The 20,821-nt window shown below is 51.0% G+C and overlaps 1 protein-coding gene across 3 annotated transcripts; it reads left to right on the top strand.

The window, feature by feature from the left end:
• The first annotated feature begins 308 nt into the window (after positions 1–308).
• Positions 309–19,727, top strand: Ptprn (protein tyrosine phosphatase receptor type N). Of its 3 annotated transcripts, XM_059278104.1 has the most exons (24): positions 309–320; positions 4,104–4,131; positions 5,770–5,820; positions 6,005–6,118; positions 7,824–7,920; positions 9,495–9,753; positions 9,837–10,191; positions 10,695–10,826; positions 11,513–11,547; positions 12,172–12,446; positions 12,647–12,733; positions 13,019–13,098; positions 13,238–13,302; positions 13,733–13,951; positions 14,398–14,598; positions 14,698–14,845; positions 14,974–15,047; positions 15,268–15,345; positions 15,444–15,563; positions 15,914–16,080; positions 18,103–18,156; positions 18,662–18,726; positions 18,916–18,989; positions 19,210–19,727. In XM_059278104.1, the coding sequence occupies exons 1-24, from the start codon at positions 309–311 to the stop codon at positions 19,279–19,281; spliced, it is 2,862 nt and encodes a 953-aa protein (XP_059134087.1). In that variant the 3' UTR covers positions 19,282–19,727. The 3 variants fall into 3 exon arrangements, with proteins under 3 accessions (XP_059134087.1, XP_059134088.1, XP_059134086.1); XM_059278105.1 differs by lacking the exons at positions 309–320; positions 4,104–4,131 and adding an exon at positions 3,899–4,022; XM_059278103.1 differs by lacking the exons at positions 309–320; positions 4,104–4,131; positions 12,647–12,733 and adding an exon at positions 3,908–4,022.
• Positions 19,728–20,821: the final 1,094 nt, after the last annotated feature.

Below are 20,821 nucleotides of genomic sequence, written 5' to 3' on the forward strand. Positions count from 1 at the left end.
AGTCTCCTTAGGGGTGTTGGGAACTGAACCCTAGTGCTCTGCAAGTACATGCATGCATGCAAGATTCTGTATACATTGTTGGGTGTTTATTGGATTAATCATGCAAGTGGTTAACCAGGAGCCCAAGTTTTCAGCATAAGAAAAAAGAGGTGTAAGTGTAGAGAGCTCAGTAAAAATCATTATTAAATCCTAGTTGGAGGGCTAGGGAGCATGACTCGGTGGTTAAGAACACTGGCTACTCTCCAGCGCCTGATCCAGTGCCTGAGTTCAATTCCCAGCAACCACATGGAGGCTCACAACTATCTATAATGGGATCTGGTGCCCTCTTCTGTCATGCAGGCATACATGCAAATAGAGCACTCATATACACAAAATACATAAATAAATGAATCTGTAAATACTAGTTGAAGTGTGTGTGTGTGTGTGTGTGTGTGTGTGTGTGTGTGTGTGTGTTGTATCATAATATCCTGGTTCTGCTCATAGACAAGGTCCCCTCAGTAGCCATTATCACCCCTGACATCCAGATTATGGCCTTTAAAATCAGCCCTTACTAAAAGCTATCTCATCTCTTTAGATAAATGGCTGCTTCCATATCAGCAGAGAGAATAAAAAAGAAAAAACTGGTACATCTTGGGGTGACAAAAAACAAGAGAGATTTAGTGGTTTATGGGATGTTTCAAAAGGACGTTGGAATCTAATTCAAGGACCTGCCACTGGCTTGTTTGGGGATAATTTGAATTTCAAAAAGTAATTATCGTGACTGATCAGTGCACATTGAATATATAAATAGTAATATTCAAGAAAAGAAAAATCACAAAAATACTCTAATAAAACTCACAAACCACTATTGAGGTAACTATTACAATGACTCCTTAAGTCTGCACATAGGTAAACAGCAAAGGTTAAGAATATATTCTAAGAAAATCTGGGAAATTTTGAAAGATAAATAAACAGAACCCAAACACAAAGAAAAAAAAAGAATATATTCTAAGCTGGGCAGTGGTGGTGCACGCCTTTAATCCCAGCACTCGGGAGGCAGAGTCAGGTGGATATGTTTGAGTTCGAGACCAGCCTGGTTTACAAAGAGAAACCCTGTCTCAAAAAACAAAAACAGAGAGAGAGAGAGAGAGAGAGAGAGAGAGAGAGAGAGAGAGAGAGAGAGAGAGAATCTATTCTACTTCCAGTTGGCATTGTATTTCAGGGTAAAGACAGAAAGCTGATAAATGCCAAAAGAATGAGAAAATAAAAAATACATTTTGCAAACTGGAATGAAATACTTTAGTCAATAATCACCACTGGGGACTAGAGACAACTTGATGGTATAGTTGCCTAGCATGTTGGAGGGTCTGAGTTTCATTCTAAGAATCTACAAAGAGGAGGAGGAGGAAGATTAAACTAGATGAAAAAGTTGACTGTTGACAGGGAACTAAATGTTCCTATGGTGCCGACATATCCCATGGATTTCATGTTCATGCTCATCACATGGAGGAACAATGTGGCTGCCTCTGCTTTAGACCAGTTAGGAGTTTTAGCATCTCCATGTAGTAGCATAACCAGATGTTATGCATCTCCTGGAATGAAGCAATTGAAGGTATTCTTTTTACATTAAAATAATACAGTCCAACTAACACTTCAAGTATAATTTCTACTTTACAGAAGGATGTATGTGAGATACATAACAATGCAGGGAAATCCACCATGAGAAAAATCTAGAAGATGGGGAGTTCAGAGAAAAAAATGACCTGTTTTCTATTCTACATGACAATGTTAAAAATGGAGGAAAGATGATGATTGGATATCTATCTATGCTCAGCTAAAAAGAATTAAGAACATAAGTATATTTGGCCAGGCAGGGTGGTGCATGCTTTTAATCCCAGCACTCAGGAGGCAGAGGGCAGGTTGATCTCTGAGTTTGAGGCCAGCCTGGTCTACAGAGTGATTTCCAGGACAGCCAGGTCTACACAGATAACCCCTATCTTGAAAAACAAAACAAAACAAAAAGAAAGAAAGAAAGAAAGAAAGAAAGAAAGAAAGAAAGAAAGAAAGACTATAATTAAATGCAATAGGGATTCTTAATTGACTCCTATTTGAACAAACAGCTGAAAAGACAAGTTGGAAACAATCTGAGATATTTGAATATGAATTGAACTCTAAATAACATTATTGTAGGAAAGTGTCCTTATTTCCTAGAGATGCATGTTGAAATATTTATAAGAGTAATTTCATAATGTCTATCATTTCTATTTAAATATTAAAAAGGAACAAACACACCCCAATGTCAATAACTGTGAAGTCTAGATAAGTGTTTTTTCACCAAACCATTTTGTTTTTTTTTCACCAAACCATTTTGTCTTTTTAATTCATTTTATAAAAAACATTCTCTCTCTCTCTCCCTCTCTCCCTCTCTCTCTCTCTCTCTCTCTCTCTCTCTCTCTCTCTCTCTCTGTGTGTGTGTGTGTGTGTGTGTGTATGTGTGTGTGATGAGGGAAGTACTCATGTAGAGGTCAGAAGGCAATGTCATTAGAGTCAGTTCCCTCCTTCTATCTTTATATAGATTCAAAGGATCAAACTCAGGTCATCAGATTTGGATAGTGAATGTCTTTACTCGCTGAGCCATCTCACCAGACCCACATTGTCTTAAAAACAAAACAAATAAATAAACAAAAACAATTAGAAAGCAAAAGAGTAATGTAGACAAAGTGGAACTTTAGAAAACTCACTCCATAGCTTACTGAGTAAATCAGAGTGGGATCAGAAAGTCATGGAGGAAATTCCTGTGACAGGCTTGAGAAAACGATCTAACCAGAGCAGTGAGGGTGGAGAGAAGTGGTCTGATGTGATGTGTGCCTTATGGTAGAAACCATGAAATCATTGATAAGCTTGAGACGGGAGAGGCTAAGGGACAGCCAAAGCTAATAACAAATGTCTGTGCCTACGGGTGCAACAGCTGATACTTTGTAACACAGCAGGTGGCCACAATGAATTGACCATTTCTAATTAGCTGATAGAGAAGATTCTGGGTGTTCCCAGCACAAAGAAATGATGCATGTCTGAGGTAATAGTTAAGCCAGGTATGTGGATCTGATCATTACACACTACATACATGCACGTTCATGTACTGCCATGCCACACTGTACATATGTGTACGGTTGCTATATATCAACTGAAAGAAAACAAACACTAAAGAAAGAAATTCAAAAGACAGATGAGTAGATTGCAAGAGGAAAAGAAGTTAATGCATAGGAGTGTTTGTGATGTGCAAGTCCAGGTCTTGCCCCAGAGATGTGTTAACGTGTAACGTATAAATTCTCACCACCACCTGCGGGGCAGGGGCTTTTGCCCCTCCGCTTTACCAAACAAGGTATGCAACTAGCTCAAGGCTGTGCCAGCGTGCATGCCTAACCATCCCTGATCATCGGGATGACGCCAGTAGCTGTAATGGAGATGCATTGCGAGTTCCTATTCTGGTCTCTTACGCTTCTTGTCTCGGGGTGTATACTCGCTGGCCCACATATCTTTCCTGTTTCCCACAGAACTGGAGTCCTTTTCACCAACCCTGAGCCAGAGAGACAGAGGCGGTGGACCTGAAAAACACAGGTCAGGAGTGGGTGGACCCAGTGGGAATTCTAGTGAGGAAACCACTATATGGAGGAGGAGGTATAGGTTGAGTAGGTCCGGGGCTAAGAGGGGGCTCTTACGTCAGTGTGACGCAAATAGGCATAAGAGCCGGGGGTGGAGATGTCGTCACTGCACGCCCGCAGTTGGCCAAGTCGCCTCAAGAGGGGCATGTAGACCCCGCCTCGGAGGTGGGTGGGGAGCGGCAGGCTCCGCCTAGGCTCCTCGGCCGACTCCCGCCAGCGTCCCCGAGACTGGCTGGGGAGCGAGCGCACGGAGCCAGCCGGGAAGGATGCGGCGCCCGCGGCGGCCCGGGGGTCCCGGGGGCTCCGGGGGGCTCCGGCTGCTGGTCTGCCTGTTGCTGCTGAGCGGCCGCCCCGGGGGCTGCAGCGCCATCAGTGCCCACGGTCAGGAGGAAACTTGATTTGGGGCTGGAGGGGGTGGAGAGAGCAAGGGCCCGGAGCAGAACTCGGTAGTGGAGGGTGGAGGGGAGCGTTGCAAAGGCGAGACGCTCAGGTAGACTAAATGGAGCTGGGGAGCGGGGGAGGGGGAGCGGCTGGGGGGTGAGGAAGATGAGAGGAGATGAAGATTGAGGGCGGCTGCGAGGAAAGAAAGGGGCGTAGGCCGGGAGGTGGAGCTGGGATACGCAGGCGGGACCTGGGAGAAGTGGGCTCCAGGGAAGACGAGGATCGGGAGGAGGGATGCGGGGTACTCGCGAGTCGAAGGATTTAGTGGGACTACAGGACCGTGGGAGAAGCCAGAGACGTCGAGGTGGAGACCCGAACTGAAGAATCGGAAGCCGGGAAGGAGGAAGAGGCGACCACCCGGCGGCAGGAGCCTGGCCTCGTCGGTCCACCCGGCTCCAGCTTCGGAAGCCGGAGGACTGGCTAGAGACAGCGAGCAAGGCTTATCTTGCAAGTCTAGAGAGGCCATTTGCTGCTAGATGGTCAGCTATAAGAAGGGGACACGTGGGGGGGGGGAGCGGAAGAGGACGAACAGGGGAGGGTCCTCTCCCTGGCCCCCTCCCCACAGCCAGGCCTGGTGCTGACTCACATCTAAGCGGACAGAGTCAGCGCTGACTCACGGGCCCGGGATGGGGGTGGGAAGGTGGCGCGTGGGGGGGGGGGGGAAGGGGCGCAGCCTCTCCATCTGGCGCCCTCTTTCCCCACCCTGGCTTGGAGGCCAGTGTACGGTACTTCCTGTGAGGCCGAGAGGTAACAAGGTAGAGCGGAAGGATGACATCCTGTGGCGACCCCCGGTCCTGTCACTCCCCACTCGGTAACCGTCTCCCCTCCCGACGTGGCCTTGGCTCCGGGCTTCAGCACCACGGACAGCGCCAGCGTCTCAAACCTGGGATAGGCTACCGCAGAATCAAGCACCTGCAACCCTTTCCCTATCACGCGGGGGAGGTGTGCTGGAGTTTCCGCCTCTTCCAGGCCACTAGAGTTAGGATGCTTTGCGAGATTTGGGAAACTACGATTTCCTTTTGAATTTGGCCTCAAATTCTCCCACAATGCTACTACATACGTGATCTACACTCCCTCCCATTGCTCCAACTCCCTGTTAAGCAAATCGAGCCTTTAAAAGACTGAAACAAAGATCTTTAAAATCCAAAGCTAGACCCCCACACCTCCTCAAGAGTTCTAGGTCGTGGGGCTGGAAAGATGGCTCAGTCTCAGTAGATCACTTGTCATGCAAGTGCGAGGACCTGAGTTCAGATCCTCAGCACCCACATAAAAAGCCATGCAACATGACTGATGTCTAACCCCAGTGCCGGAAAAATGGAGACAGATAAATCCCTGGGATGTGCAAGGGTGAACTCCAGGTTCAGTGAGAGACCCAGTTTTGAAGATATGAAGTGGGCAACAAGTGTGGAAGATACTCAACATTGACTTCTGGCCTACACACATACACACATACACACACACACACACACACGCACACGCACACGCACACACACACACATGCACACACATGAACGTATATAAATTTGTATGCATATATATGCCAGAGAGAGAGAGAATTCTAGGCCTCTTCCCTGCTTTCCTCCCAACTTAAAGCCTTCCTTAGAATGAAATAATGGGCCATATCTGCTTCCCCTGTTGCCCAGCCACCTAACCCTGTTCTGAGCACCCATCTACTGTACTTCTACAGGCTGTCTGTTTGACCGCAGACTCTGCTCGCACCTGGAAGTCTGTATTCAGGGTGAGTAGGGCCCTAGCATAGGATTCAAAAGACCAAGATGGGGAGGGAGAGCTCAGATGTGAGGAGGGCAGAGGAACAGCACTCTAAAGCCGGAGAAGGTGGAGAGAGCATTGTGCATCTGCAGCCTGGACTTTGGAAGGCCTCCTGCAAAACCCATGACTACAGCACCTTTTTGTGCTTTCAGATGGCTTGTTTGGACAGTGCCAGGCAGGAGTCGGGCAGGCACGGCCCCTTTTGCAAGTCACCTCCCCTGTTCTCCAGCGTTTACAAGGTGTGCTCCGGCAACTCATGTCCCAAGGTGAGGTCTGAGTGCACTGGAACACTGAGATTGGAACTTGGTTGGTGGGGAAGTAAGGGATCACTTCATTCAAAAATTTCTCGTCATGCAACTTAATAATTACATCTACTTATGAAGCCCCATTCTCTTAGATCTTGCTGGATAAGGGGGCAAAACAAGGGTAATGTTAGGACCCTAGAGATGGGCTGTTCACATATGAACCATCTAGAGTTACACTCAGGAGACCTGCAGCTGAAGCTGGAAATTATTTTTTAGGTTTGTTAGGATTTTGTTTGTTTTGAGATGAGCTCTCTCTGTGTAGCTCAGGCTAGGTCCAAATTTATTATGTAGCTCAGGCTGGCCTAGAACTTATGGTGATCCTTCTGCCTTAGCCTTACAATTACAGGACTATAGGCATGCACCACTGCATCCATCTTAAGACATGTATGTCTTAAGAAGTTTGCTGCAACAGGGGTGGCGGTGGCGGACACCTTTAACCCCAGCACTTGGGAGGCAGAGGCAGGTGGATCTCTGAGTTCGAGGCCAGCCTGGTCTACAAAGTGAGGTCCAGGACAGCCAGGACTGTTACACAGAGAAACCCTGTCTCAGAAAAAAAAATTTTTTTGCTACAATGAAATGTAGTGACAGATGCAAGAGGACACAGATGAAATAGTATTGATATAAGATGGAAGAAATAACATCATATTTTTGTGCTAAGAGGAATAATTCAGTGGAGAGGACAGGATGGAGATAGGAGAAAAATACAGGGAGAATGTTCTTGGGTAAGAAAGAGAGGCTGAAATCTAGTGGTCAGTTGGAGGAGTTGATTGTAATTGGAACACAGAGAGTTCTAATGCATGGAATAGATGTTTGCAGGCCCCAGGATATGAGTCATGAGTAACCTAGATTATAAATCCAGAGCAGGGTCTGGGCATGGTGACACACAGCTGTGATCCCAGCACTTGGGAAGCTGAAAGAAGGATCACCATGAGTTCCAGGCCAGCCTGTGCTACATAATGAGACCCTGACGCTAAATAAATAAACCCATAGAAGGAAGATCGGAGAAGAGTGAGATGTGATCCCTCTAGAATGAATGAATGAGAGATCTTTTCTGAGAGCAGAGCTTCCTGGGTAAAGAGTCAGTCAGAACATGGGCCTCAGGATAAAGTGACGCTGACAGTGATGTTGAGAATTACAGCAGAGATGATTCAAGTGTGTGAACTAGGCATATGGAGCATTTCACCTTCCTGACAATACTTCATGTCCACGGCAGCCCACAAAATGTGTCTTATTCCCACTCTACAAAAGACTCAGGCTTAGAGTGAAGAAATGTAGTGAATGAGAGCAGAGGTATCACTTGTTAAGAGTTCTTCGTGTGACAGAACTGTTCCCCATGATGTGTTATTTTAATTATCACAATAGTCCTTAGGAGATACATATCCCCAGATGAGAGAATTGAGACGAAGCAGCAGAAGCTTAACAACTTGCCCAAGGCCCCCAGCTCTTCAGGAACCAAAGCTGGATTCCAGCCCAGGCAGTTTGAAACCTCAGGCTGTACCTGAGGGTAGAGATGGGGAAGCAGCTCAGCTCACCGCCGTCTCCCATGGCACATCCCCTGCTCTGCCAAACCCTACTCGCTGCGGGGAATGGGGTATACTCCTGACCTCCACTCTGGTACTAGGTCCCTAGTCTCCAGCCAACTTTGCCCTGTGCTTTCTCCTGACAGGATTGTCCTGGCATGATGACCTCACCCAGCATGTGATTTCCCAGGAGATGGAACGCATTCCCAGGCTTCGTCCCCCAGAGCCCTATCCAAGGGACAGGTAGGTAGCCTTTCTCAACAGCCTTAGACTGTTGGGGGTCAGTGATCTGTAACCTTCTTTATAGGCAGGAGGGTGGAGGTGCCAAGGTCAGCAGAACTGGGGCACAGGTAAAACAGAATCGAGAATGGTCCCTCTAACACGTTGACATGGCTCAGGAGGAGCTGAGTTTATCCTAGAAATCCAGCAAAACAGGACAATAAATATATACTTTAAAAAGAAATGTTGATATTTGATATTTTGAAAGAACTATTAAAGTACTTGTTAAAGACAAACTACAGGAGCTAGAGAAATGCATGGCTCAGAGGTTAAGAGCACTGTCTGCTCTTCCAGAGGTCCTGAGTTCAATTCCCAGCAACCACATGGTAGCTCACAATCATCTATAATGAGATCTGGTGCCCTCTTCTGGCATGTAGGTGTACATGCAGGCAGAACACTGTATGCATAATAAATAAACCTTAAAAAAAAGAAAAAAGAAAAAAAGAAAAACTAGAATTTTCGTGGACCCGAGTTGTGTGTGACAGAAAACAGCGTTGTCTCTCTGTGGTTCGAGCCTCTAAAGCAGTGGTTCTCAACCTTCCTAATCTGTGGCACTTTAATACAGTTCCTCATGTTGCCATGACCCTCAACTATAAAATTATTTTCATTGCTGCTTCATAACTGTAACTTTGCTACTCTTATGAATCATAATATAAATATCTGTGCTTTCCAATAGTCTCAGGCAACCCCTGTGAAAGGATCATTCAACCCCCAAGGGGGTCGCAGCCCAGAGGTTGAGAACCTCTGCTCTAAGGGCAAGTCTCAGAACGTGTGGCACTCAGATATTGAGACCTGGACCAAGAAGGCAGCAGCAGTGAGGCCAGGGCAGTCTTAGTTGGAGGGGCACAGGGACGGCAGTGCAGGAGCATGTCACAGTCACAGTCCGTCCGGTGTACGTGTGTGTGCACAGACGCCTTCCCCGGCTCCCAGTCTCCCTTCATCATCCCCTTGAGCTTCCTTAGCCTGTGCAGCTGTGTTTCAAAGACATACACATGCATGGGGATGTAGCTCAGCGGTAGAGTGCTTGTCTTGCACACACAAGGCCCTGGGTTTGATCTCTAGCTAAACACACACACACACACACACATACACACACACACCACACCACCTATTTTTTTTTTTTGGTTTTTCGAGACAGGGTTTCTCTGTGTAGCTTTGCACTTTTCCTGAAACTCGCTCTGTAGCCCAGGCTGGCCTCGAACTCACAGAGATCCGCCTGGCTCTGCCTCCCAAGTGCTGGGATTAAAGGCGTGTGCCACCACCACCCAGCTCTTTTTTTTTTTTTAAATCAAAGTCAGAGACATGTTTACCAATCCAGAGGGTCTGCTATCACCTCCATGCTCTCCAGCCCATCTCTCTCCTTCATTTCTTAAGTGGACAAGGCTATTCTAAACAGCGGACTCTGTCCAACCTCAACCTTGTAAACTCTCCACACCCCTGTCCTATACAAACATACAAATAAATCCCTCTTTCTCTTTCCCCCTGTCCCTCCCCCTGTCCCTCTCTCCCACTCCTTCTCTCTCTCCCTTCCTCCCCAGGTCTGGTTTGATGCCCAGGAGACCAGGCTCTGCTGGGGAGCTGCTTTCTCAGGGCAATCCCACCAGCTCATCTCCTGCTGCCCAGGGGCTCCCTCGGCCTCCGGGGGGTGGGAACGGAGCTGGGGCGGGCTCGCCGCTGTCTTCTCTGCAGGCTGAGCTGTTGCCCCCTCTCTTGGAGCATCTCTTAATGCCCCCCCAGCCTCCCCACCCTGCTCTGACTTATGAACCTGCATTGCTACAGCCTTACCTGTTCCACCAGGTGAGTCCTCCACTCTGGTCATGACTCAACCCCAGTACCCACCCCTGACTTCTGTTCTTAACCACATCTCTGGTTTCCCACAGTTTGGCTCCCGCGATGGTTCCCGGAGCTCAGAGAGCTCCCCAGGGGTGGTTGGTGTTGGCCACCTGCCCAAGGCTGAAGCTCCTGCCCTCTTCAGCAGAAGTGCCTCCAAGGCCATTTTGGGGACTCACTCTGACCACTCCTTCGGGGACCTTCCAGGTCCCTCACCTGCTCAGCTTTTCCAGGACTCAGGGATGCTCTACATGGCCCAAGAGTTGCCAGTGCCTGGCAGGGCCAGGGTACCAAGGCTGCCAGAGCAAGGGGGCAGCAGCCGGGCAGAGGACTCCTCAGAGGGCTATGAGGAGGAAGTACTAGGGGGTCGTGGGGAGAAGCCCTCTTCCCAAGCAGTACAGCCAGGTAAGAGGATCCTTGGCACCCACCTCTCTCTCTATGGGGGCTTCTTCCTGACTGTCCTTGAAGATGTTCATTTATTCATTTGTTTATTTGGTTGTATTTTTTATTTTATTTATTTTAAAGAGAAGATCTTGCTATTATCCCAGGCTATCCTTGAACTTATTTTTAGCTCAGGCTGGGACTCAAACCTGCTGCAATCCTCCTGCCTCAGACTCCTGAGTACTGAGATCACAGACATGAATCACATTTAACTGATTGTGCCTTTCATTCACACACGTAACTGTCTACTGACAAGCTGATGTACAAGGCACTAACTTCAATGCAGAGACCATGGGGTGTGCACCTGGCATACCTCGAGTATGTTCAAGGTCTGGGAATGGGAGGGCATCAGCCTCCCAGCATTTAAAGAATTCTTAAATGTGCTTGTCCCCTCCCGCAACCACCTATCTGCATCCCATCAGTTTATCCTACCCTTCACTCTAAGCTCTGTGTCTGGCTCTCAGCAGATGCAAGCCTGCAGAGATTGGCTGCTGTCCTGGCAGGCTACGGAGTAGAGCTGCGTCAGCTGACCCCAGAGCAGCTTTTCACCCTTCTGACCCTGCTGCAGTTACTGCCCAAGGGCACAGGAAGAAATCTTGGTGAATATCCAGGCAGGGAGGGCGCCAACTTCCTGCTCCATGAAGGCTTATTGTCTCACTTCTCCTCAAGACTGCACAGAGTTACCTAGAAGGTCACAGGGGAGAGCTTTCAGTTTTGCTTTTTCTTGAGATGGGGTCTTGCTGTAGGACAGGCTAACTTAAGAACCCATGATCCTAGGTGAGCCAGGTGACGCACGCCTTTGATCCTAGCACTCAGGAGGCAGAGACAGGCAGATCTCTGAGTTTGAGGCCAGCCTGGTCTACAGAGAGTTCCAAGACAGCCAGGGCTGTCTGTACAAAGAAACTCTGTCTCAGAAAACAAAATCAAAAACAAAAAAAAAAATAAGCAGCAAAAAAGAACTCATGATCCTTCTGCCTCTGCCTCTAGAACAGAGATTACAGGCATGGCCCAGCATGCCTGGCTGAAAAGACAGTTCTTTTGAGGACAGGGTTATTACCACCACATCCCAGGGAGCAAGAGGGTAAGATGGTAAGCTGTAGCATCAGACCAGGAAAAGACTAGAGGATGGGAAGCTCCGTGGGATGAGGAGAGGGAGCAGGGGAAGGCATCTGGGACTATTGAGAGGACAAGGTCTCACAGACTGAACAGGTCCCTGGGCGCTGGTCCTTTCTCACCTTGGCCCTGATACTCTTTCCCAAGACCCTTGCTTTTCCTGTCTCTACAGGAGGGGCTGGAAATGTCGGAGCTGATGTCAAGAAGGTGAGTTCCCGGCACCTTCCTGCCTTTGGCTGACATCTGAATCCTAGGGTTCATGGCTCAGAATCTGCCCCCTCATTCTGAGGCCCAGGGACTTCAAATCACAACCTCTGGCCTCACTTGAAGTTGATATGACTAAAAGCCAGGATTCTTAATCCACTCCTCTTTTTACCACAATCGTTTTGGACTCTGATGAGTCCTACATGCAGGGACTTTGGTGGAGGCTCATCCTGCTGTAGCTGGATGCTTTTGCCCTTCTCTGTTTTAGATGTTGGAGTCTAACGTTGCCACTGAACAAAAGCCTAAAAACCATTGGCTTTCTGTTCATCTTTCCAGATTATCAGGCTTGATCCCTTACCCCCGCATTCCAGCCCCACCCTGTGAATTTACAGACCACATTTCACTCATTCAGCTCTTCATTCATTCATTTATTCGTCCACTCGATTGACGTTCCCTGGATGTGCTCTCTGTACCCATTTATGGGGTTTGGGGGGGAGGGAGGGTAGAAAGTTAAACAGTTCCTAAATTCCACTATAAAGAGTTTTAGAGCCCAAAGTGTGGCCCTTCCGTCCCCAACCCTGAGCCCTTCCACTCTAGAGGTCACACCTGCATCCTGTCTTGTCACAGACAGAAGAACAAGTGCAGAAAGGAGACACAGCAGAGCCTCGGCCCCCCACACCCTTGCTTCCCGGACAATCCACTGCCGGCCCCACCTCTAATGAAGTCCAGCAGATGCTGAGTCCTGGCATCCCTGAGTCTCCCCAAACATCCAGTCCTCCTGGAGTCTCATCTGTCTTACTGGAGAAGAAAAGTCTCCTGAGCCAGAGCCAGCCCGCGGTGTTGGGACAGCCTTCAGCTCGACCGTCAGCCGAGGAGTACGGCTATATAGTCACTGACCAGAAGTAAGCACTGCACCCCAAGGAAGCCTTCCTGTCCCCGAGGGGAGGGGTTGACTCTCTGGCAGGAAGCAGAGAGCAAGGATCCAGCTCTCAAGAAAAGGACAGAGAGGCAGTGGGGGATTCCGCGCCTCTGGAGGTGGCCCATTTCAAGAAAGTCTCTGAGAATCCCCTCTCCCCTCCTTCTGCCTGCTCCCCTCCTGCAGACCCTTGAGTCTGGTAGCTGGAGTGAAGCTCCTGGAGATCCTGGCGGAGCACGTGCATCTGTCCTCAGGCAGCTTCATCAACATCAGGTGGGGCTGCCATCTCGGTGGGACCGCACAGGGGTCTAGAAAATAGCCTGAGTGAAGTGGTGCTGGAGGGGCCAGGGAGGAAGGGGAGACAGCTCTGAGGTCAGAGATGCCGCCAACTTGTCAAAGCAGGACAGTCACGTGTAGCCAGTCACTGCAGCGAGCCCTCTCCTGAATCTGCCTGTTGGCAGACACACTCATGGGAATCCCGGATCCTCAGTGCTGGCCTCTTTATTTCAGTCTGGAATCTCAGGTGGGTAGGTTAGTAACATGCCTCCTATTTGGTAGTGTGGTGGGACCGGCTGTCACCTTCCGAATCCGGCACAATGAACAGAACCTGTCTTTGGCCGATGTGACCCAGCAAGCTGGTAAATACTATCCTACCCTTAGGCCCAGGCTGAGCTTGACCCTGGCCCTGATTCCCAAACCTGTGATGATGCTCCCTTAAAATATTTCCAGCCTGCATGGGGCTGGAAAGAGCTTGACCTGCACGCACCCTTCCCGCAGGGCTGGTGAAGTCTGAACTGGAAGCGCAGACAGGGCTCCAGATTTTGCAGACAGGGGTGGGACAGGTAAGCACTAACTGTAGGCTCTGTCGAAGCCCCATAGGCCTGACTCTGCACACAAGAGAGGAGAACTTAGAGGGTTGAAATTGCATTTGGCTCTCCCACCTCCTGTCCCAAGCAGCCCCTCTCTGTGCAGTTCTCATTTTGACCAGGAGATGGCGCAGTGGCTCTTTCCTGAAGGACCACTCTTGATGGCTAGACCATCATTTTCGTACTCTGACGTCTCCTTTTCTCTGTTTATCCTTCTGGTGGGATCACCCAAAGCCTCTGGCACTTGAGTTGGTCCAATGTGGATTGGAAAGGAGGCTGTATGTCCTGCTCGTTACCTCCCATACCCCTGCCTTCACAGCTTTGTTCCTAGAGATGGCCTAAGGGAGGAGTCAGGGCCCGGTCTCCCCTGCCACCGTCCCCCCTGATTCTGGCTTTGTTCCCACAGAGGGAGGAGGCAGCTGCAGTCCTTCCCCGACAAGCCCATGGCATCTCTCCCATGCGCTCAGTGCTGCTTACTCTGGTGGCCCTGGCAGGTGTCGCTGGGCTGCTAGTGGCTTTGGCGGTGGCCCTGTGTATGCGCCATCATTCGAGACGGCGGGAGAAGGAGCGCCTGGCAGCGCTGGGGCCCGAGGGGGCCCACGGTGACACTACTTTTGAGTACCAGGTGTGCAGGTTCATGGAGGGAAGGAAGGACAGGGGGCGTGAGAGACACGGTCTTGTGTGGAGTGAGTGTGGGAGCAGAATTGGAAGGGGCGTTGTGAAGCACTTTTTGAATGAATGTGGGTTGGGAATAGCTGGCACCTGAGACTCCTCTCAGGGCTACGATCCTGGGGTTCTGCTTTGTGATATCTGACATTGGTCATAAGCACCAACCAAGCACAAAAGAACGAAGGCCAAAGACAGATCTTACTCATCCCATCGATCAGAGACAAGCCTAAGGCTCCAGATTTGAATCCGAGGCCTTGTTTGTTCTTCTGTTTGTTTTGAGCACCAGGAACTGAGCTCTGGGCCTCATGCATGCTATGCAAACATTCAACCCACACTGCCCTGTGGCCCTGTTGCAGGACTTCTAGGGAACCCTGGCCTCACTCATTCCTCCTCCCTTTGCAGGACCTGTGTCGCCAACACATGGCCACAAAGTCCTTGTTCAACCGGGGAGAGGGTCAGCCAGAGCCTTCGAGGGTGAGCAGTGTGTCCTCCCAGTTCAGTGATGCAGCCCAGGCCAGCCCCAGCTCCCACAGCAGCACACCATCCTGGTGCGAGGAGCCTGCCCAGGCCAACATGGACATCTCCACGGGACACATGATTCTGGTCAGGAAAGGGCCCAGGCCCAAAGTGGGGAGCGGCCGGGCTGGCAGGAGAGGCAGGATGGGCGGTGTGCGCCAGAGCCGGGCTTTGGTACCCCTACAGGCATACATGGAGGATCACCTTCGGAACCAGGACCGGTTGGCCAAGGAGTGGCAGGCCCTGTGTGCCTACCAAGCAGAGCCAAACACCTGTGCCACCGCACAGGGCGAGGGCAACATCAAGAAGAACCGCCATCCTGACTTCCTGCCTTGTAAGTGAGCCGTGGGCTAGCCCAGCCCCACCCTCTCTGCTCTGCTCGGAACAATTTGAGGCTGTGGGGAAGTGGCCGGGCTCCTGGTTCAGGCTGAGTGGCAGAGGCCGTTTGGGGGTTCTCTGCAGATGACCACGCCCGCATCAAACTGAAAGCGGAGAGCAATCCTTCTCGAAGCGACTACATCAATGCCAGCCCCATCGTAAGTGGCTCTGACTTCCGCCCTCACCGTGTCCCTCTTTACTCCCATCCCCTGTAGTCATTTCTCACACCTGTCAAGCCCTGGAATTGTGGAGCCTGTGTCTTTGTGATAAAATATAGGAGTCTCAGCCCTCCCCGGCCCCTGGACCACTCCCGACCCACCCTCTCTCCGAGCTGCCCCTTCCCATTCTTGGCTCATGACCTATCCTCCATGACCTCAGATCGAGCATGACCCTCGGATGCCAGCCTACATAGCCACACAGGGGCCGCTGTCGCATACCATCTCGGACTTCTGGCAGGTGCATTCTTGGAGGGGGGTTTTCTAGGAACCAGAAGCCCTTGGGGCAACCAGGGCCAGCGAGGCTAGAGGGCCACTTACCTGGGTCTCTGTCCCTAGATGGTGTGGGAGAGTGGCTGCACTGTCATCGTCATGCTGACCCCACTGGTGGAGGACGGTGTCAAACAGTGTGACCGGTACTGGCCAGACGAAGGATCCTCCCTCTACCATGTCTATGAGGTCAGCAGGACCCCCCACCGTTAGAGGACAAGGAGTGGGGAAGATGGATGGGGGCCTAGTATTTTACATACGAATGCGTGTGTATAGACGCATATACACATACACACATATCATACAGACATGAGCATTTGTGTGTTCTGTCTAGCATCAAAACGCATTTGTAGGGACTTTGATAAAAAAAAAACTCAGAGCCATGAGTATGTAAGACAGAGAAAACAAATATCCGAAGACTGAAATGAAGACCGCCTTTGATGCCCTGAAGGATTCAGCCTTTGGACTGCTTGGGAGGCAGGAGGGTGGGGCCGGGAGGGGGGCGCGTGCTGCGCTCAGACTGGTCGGGCGCGCGACAGGTGAACCTGGTGTCGGAGCACATCTGGTGCGAGGACTTCCTGGTGCGGAGCTTCTACCTGAAGAACGTGCAGACCCAGGAGACGCGCACGCTCACTCAGTTCCACTTCCTCAGCTGGCCGGCAGAGGGCACTCCGGCCTCCACCCGGCCGCTGCTGGACTTCCGCAGGTGAGCAGGCGGCAAGCGCCGCCCAGCTCGCCCTGGGGCCCCGGGTCTGACCTGGAGCCTCGCCCTTGACCTCTGTCCCTCCTGCCTTTCATCCTCAAGCCAGTACTGACAGTCTGGTCATGCCACCCCAACCTAGTGCCCTTCTCACACCTACTTTCTCCCAGAGCCTCTCCACCATCGGGCTCCTTTGCGGGCTTCCCTGGAGACCCGGTGTGCCGCTTTCTAGTTCCCCTCTCCTGCCGGGTCCTTCTGGTGCTCAACCCTGTGCTCGCTTGCTCTTTCTCTCCTGTCCAGCTTCCTTCCCCATCTTTCTTCCCGTCTTTTTGCCTATTTTTTCTCTTTTCCTTCCTTCCTTCCTTCCCCGTCACTCTTCTCTCCAGCCTGTCTTCGTCTCTCCCTCCCTGCCTCACAGCTGCCAGCAGTGTGTGTGTGCGCGCGCGCGCGTGTGCGTGTGCGTGTGCGTGTGTGTGTGTGTGTGTGTGTGTGTGTGTGTGTGTCTGCTAATATTCTTACTTCAATTGAACAGTCACGAAAGTGACCATTAGCAGGTGTGGCAACCGCATAGAGCGAAGAAACAGGCAGGCAGGTCTGAGAAGAGACTATGTGGAGGCTGCTTGGGGAACTGGGGCAGGAATTTAAAAAGAGACCAAGATTACCCTGCAGGAAGTTCCTGGGACTGGGAGGGGCAGAGACAGCCGCTAAGAGAGGGATTTAACCTGTTATAACACTCAGACCAGGCCAGGCACCCAGCATCCCCTGCAGAGAATCCTCTCTCTAGGGATGGAGGCCCCAGTGCACTGAAGCCTGTTCCTCTGTCCTGTGTCAAGCTGGCCTGGGTCTCCAGTGCCTGGAAGCAGGGCAGAGTTGGGGTGGGGACCATGGTAGTTTCTGAACTCTAGTGATTTCTGACTGAGTCCCTGCAGCCTGAGGCATACCTTGAAAGTGAAGTCATAGTATTAAATTATTTCCCTTTTTTCCCCCACATTTAAAAACCCCTGGTCAGATGAGATGGCACACATCTGTAATCCCGGCTGTGCAGGAGACTGAGGCAGGAGGTCTGCAAGTTCAAAGTCAGTTCAGGCAGTTTAGGGAGCCCTTGTCTGGTAAATAAAAGAATGAAAAAAGGTCTAGGGATGTAACTCAGTAGTTGGGAACTTTCCAAGCACACAAAAAACCCTGGGTTCATTCCTTATCACTGAATAATAATAATAATAATAATAATAATAATAATAATAATAATAATAAATATTTTATAAAATAAAAGTCTTGATGAGTTCAGAGATAGAGCACAAGTGAGGCCTTGGTTTGATCCCTAGATCTACAAAAGAACAAACTAGTGAAGTCCCTAACAGAGCCACTGGTCATTCAACGTGTAGACCTTTTTAAGGCCACAGGGGTAAGCTAAACAGTCCCTGTGGCTTACACTAGAATTGTATCAATTCTAGCTGGTAGCTAGAACAAAGTCGTTGTTGTGAATGAATGCATTTCGGTGACCTGACGTCAGGGCTAGTGTGGACTCTGAACCTGAGTGGAAAGGACAGGCTTTTGTGGCTGTGGAGTAACCGAGCTGACCTCAACGCTCCCAGGAAGCCTTGGATTTTGAACAGAACCACTTGTCGATACCACTCCATTATTACCAACTACCACGTAGGGAGCGAGCCTGTGGTGTGCAAGTTCTTTATGCAGGTTTTATCTCATGGCATTCTGTAAGAATTATTTACAAAAAAAAAAAAAAAAAAAGGCTCCTAATTATTAACTATCATCTTCCACTTGTAGTATGAAAACTGGAAGTTAAATCTGTTACTCCAGGTTCACAACTTGGGCACGTGGCTTCCGAGTGACAAAGCCCAGTGCCATCCACAGCAGCTCTGGTTCCTTCTCCACCTCACTTCCTGCTCTGTGCTTGCCACAAGGCAGGAGAGGAAGAAAGCCAGATTGTGAGCACACAGTGATGTGCAACTAGGACCCCTTTCTTCTGTCTGGCTGGTGGCTTCTGGCCTTCACACCCACTTCTCATTGCAGGAAGGTGAACAAGTGCTACCGAGGCCGATCCTGCCCCATCATAGTGCACTGCAGGTGGGTGGGGACCTGCCCCACACAGGCCCTGGGCCGGGGCCTTCCTGAGTCTATCCTTCTCTCTGGTCCTTTTCCTTGTGCACAAACCATGGGCACATCCTGTCTTTAGTGAGTAAAAATAGCCACACATACACACTCACACACACGCCCAGAAGAATGTCAGCCCACAGCTGGAAACGTTTACTCTTTGGCCCTTTCTGTGGAGAGCTGGCTGAACAAAAGCCCGGCCCCAGGCTGCAGAGGGCTATTCCCATTCTATCCTGCTGCCTCCGCTGGACACTGAGCCATGGCTGTACTTTCTGGTTGTCCATATGCCAGGACTCCAGGCCTGCCACTCAGGGCCTCTGTTTTCTCACCCACGGCTTACTAATGCTCTTCCCAGGCCAACTCTAATAATCAGCCAACGTCCTCACCCCCCCACCCCCACTCTCCCACTCTACCCACCCCCCTGTCTGCTCCCTTCCTGCCTTGTCAGGGCTAAGGCTGTCACCAACTCCTCTTTCAGTGACGGCGCAGGAAGGACAGGCACCTACGTCCTTATTGACATGGTACTGAACCGCATGGCAAAAGGTAAGGTCTGTTCCCACAGGGCCCACAGCCCCTGGCCGCTCATGGCTCCCCAGTACCCAGTGGGTCTGTGAACCCGCCAGGGAGCACATGGTCACATCTCCAAACCTCGCCAAGGATGCCCAGGCTTTATGGGGCTTGTTCGCCCCTGGACACGCCCTTCGGCATCCCCCCACTCCACCCTATCCCCAGGAGTGAAGGAGATTGACATCGCTGCCACCCTGGAGCATGTCCGTGACCAGCGACCCGGCCTTGTCCGCTCTAAGGTGACAGTGCCTCCCCGCCTGCCCGTCCCTAGTCACTTCCCTCCCCAAGCACTCTCTTCGTGGCCACCATGAAGAGACCAACAGCAGTCTGCCCCTCCTGCATCCTCCAGATGGCCTCCCCTCCTTCCAAATGCCCAACACCCTCCATCCCTGCAATGTCCCCTTAGGCAGAGGCAGAGGCTAGGCTTCTCCTGACCCTTCTGTCACTGGCCTTGCACAGGACCAGTTTGAGTTTGCACTGACAGCCGTGGCGGAGGAGGTGAATGCCATCCTCAAGGCCTTGCCCCAGTGAGCCCCCTGGGCACCTCAGTGGACACCCTGGCCTCTGCTCCTTCTGCCTGTGTGAGCATTTGTGCCCCCACTCTTCAGCTCCTACCCACCTGCCATCTTGGCCCGTCTTGGGCATGGTAGCCCTTCCCAGCCCGGTGTGCAAGGAAGTGGGGGAGAGAAGGGGCAGATCCATCCAGCTTCTTTCATGTTAGACCCAAGGCAGCCCATGGGAAACAGACAGCAGGCAGGCGGAGGAGTGGACACCAGCAGCAAGTGTGCCCGAGCCCCGTCCGACCTGAGTCTCTGTCTCCCTCTCCCTGTGGTTCTCGATGTCCCTAGCCAGCCTGCATACCCCCGACTCCTGCCAGCCTGCAGTGTATAGCCAGAGCAGGAGAAAGGGCCCCAGCCCCCTAGCCCTGCTACTACTGGCCTGCCCCCTTGATCCTGCTCAGCCTTCTCCTTCTAGCACAAGAGAACATTTCTAGAAAAATCTACTTTTGTATCAATGTGAATAAAGTCAGTGTGTTGTCTGTGCAGCTGCAACATGGACACCTTTGCGGGTCTGTTGGTTAAGCTTCCAGGCTCCGGCTGTAGCTTGGGTCTGAGCTGGCCCGCCCTGTGTCCCTGGAGACACTAAAAGCAGAGAGCCACAGGGAACCCTGGCTGCAGAGGCACCATGGCTGTCCTTGGTTTGAGAAGTGCCTAAGAGCATGGCTTCTAGGTGGCTAGTGGGTTCCAAGGTGCCATGCATGTATTCATTTTGTCTTCATGTAACTATGACCAATGATGCCTCATATACAAAGAGTGCAACAGGGCCCTAGCCCAGGCTGTGAAACTTGAAGTGGTGGAGTCAGGATTCAAACCTGGGCAGCTGGGCCTTCTTACGGCCTTTCCTCCGAGGTCTCAGAATGCTGCTCCATGCTCTTCAGCCTCAGGAATGACATTTTTTGTCACACAGGACAGAGCTTAGGGCTATGGGGACCATCTACCCACTGCCCGCCACATCTCAGGTGATAGATACCACAGCCAACCCTGCCAGTGGGGTGCTGAGGCAAGCCACCTGGGGGGACACTTTTTCCCTCTCCTCTCAGCCCATCACCCTTAGGGTGCTCCCCTCACCCCAGGAACCCTCACCTGTATGTCTTAAGTAACCCCAGAGGGTGATTCCAGACACACAAAAATGTGCTGGGCTGAGCCTAGGGCCGGGAGCCATTGAATCATGCTGGAGTTTTAATGAAAACATGAGTTCCGGAGCCCAGCCCCCATCTGCTCTGCTGAGGCTCAGCTCCAATGTCCTACATGGTAAAGGCTCCTAGTGGTCAAAGCATCATTCTGCAGGTCCCAGAAGATGCTCAGGATGGGGGGGCCTGGAATTCCCCCTTCAGGGTAGGCTGCTGCTCTGGCTTCCAGAAGTTGGCTAGGTCCTTTGACTCCTGAAGGTGATTTCTGGGGTGAGGGAGCCAGGGTCACATCTTCTTGTAGACAGCACAAACAGGCTGGTCCTGTGGCTGGAAACAGTAAGGGGGGGAGGGGCTTCTGGTTCCTTCATCCCTGGGCCTGCA

Source organism: Peromyscus eremicus, chromosome 13 (genome assembly GCF_949786415.1).
Source record: "Peromyscus eremicus chromosome 13, PerEre_H2_v1, whole genome shotgun sequence".
NCBI classification, from domain to species: domain Eukaryota; kingdom Metazoa; phylum Chordata; class Mammalia; order Rodentia; family Cricetidae; genus Peromyscus; species Peromyscus eremicus.

What these genes read in the sequence shown, in the direction of transcription:
- Ptprn (XM_059278105.1), top strand. Translation starts at nt 3,908, where the DNA reads ATGCGGCGCCCGCGGCGGCCCGGGGGTCCCGGGGGCTCCGGGGGGCTC. An exon ending in ACTGAACCGCATGGCAAAAG is followed by an intron (nt 18,727 to 18,915) that starts GTAAGGTCTGTT and finishes CCCTATCCCCAG; the next exon opens with GAGTGAAGGAGATTGACATC. An exon ending in CCGGCCTTGTCCGCTCTAAG is followed by an intron (nt 18,990 to 19,209) that starts GTGACAGTGCCT and finishes GGCCTTGCACAG; the next exon opens with GACCAGTTTGAGTTTGCACT.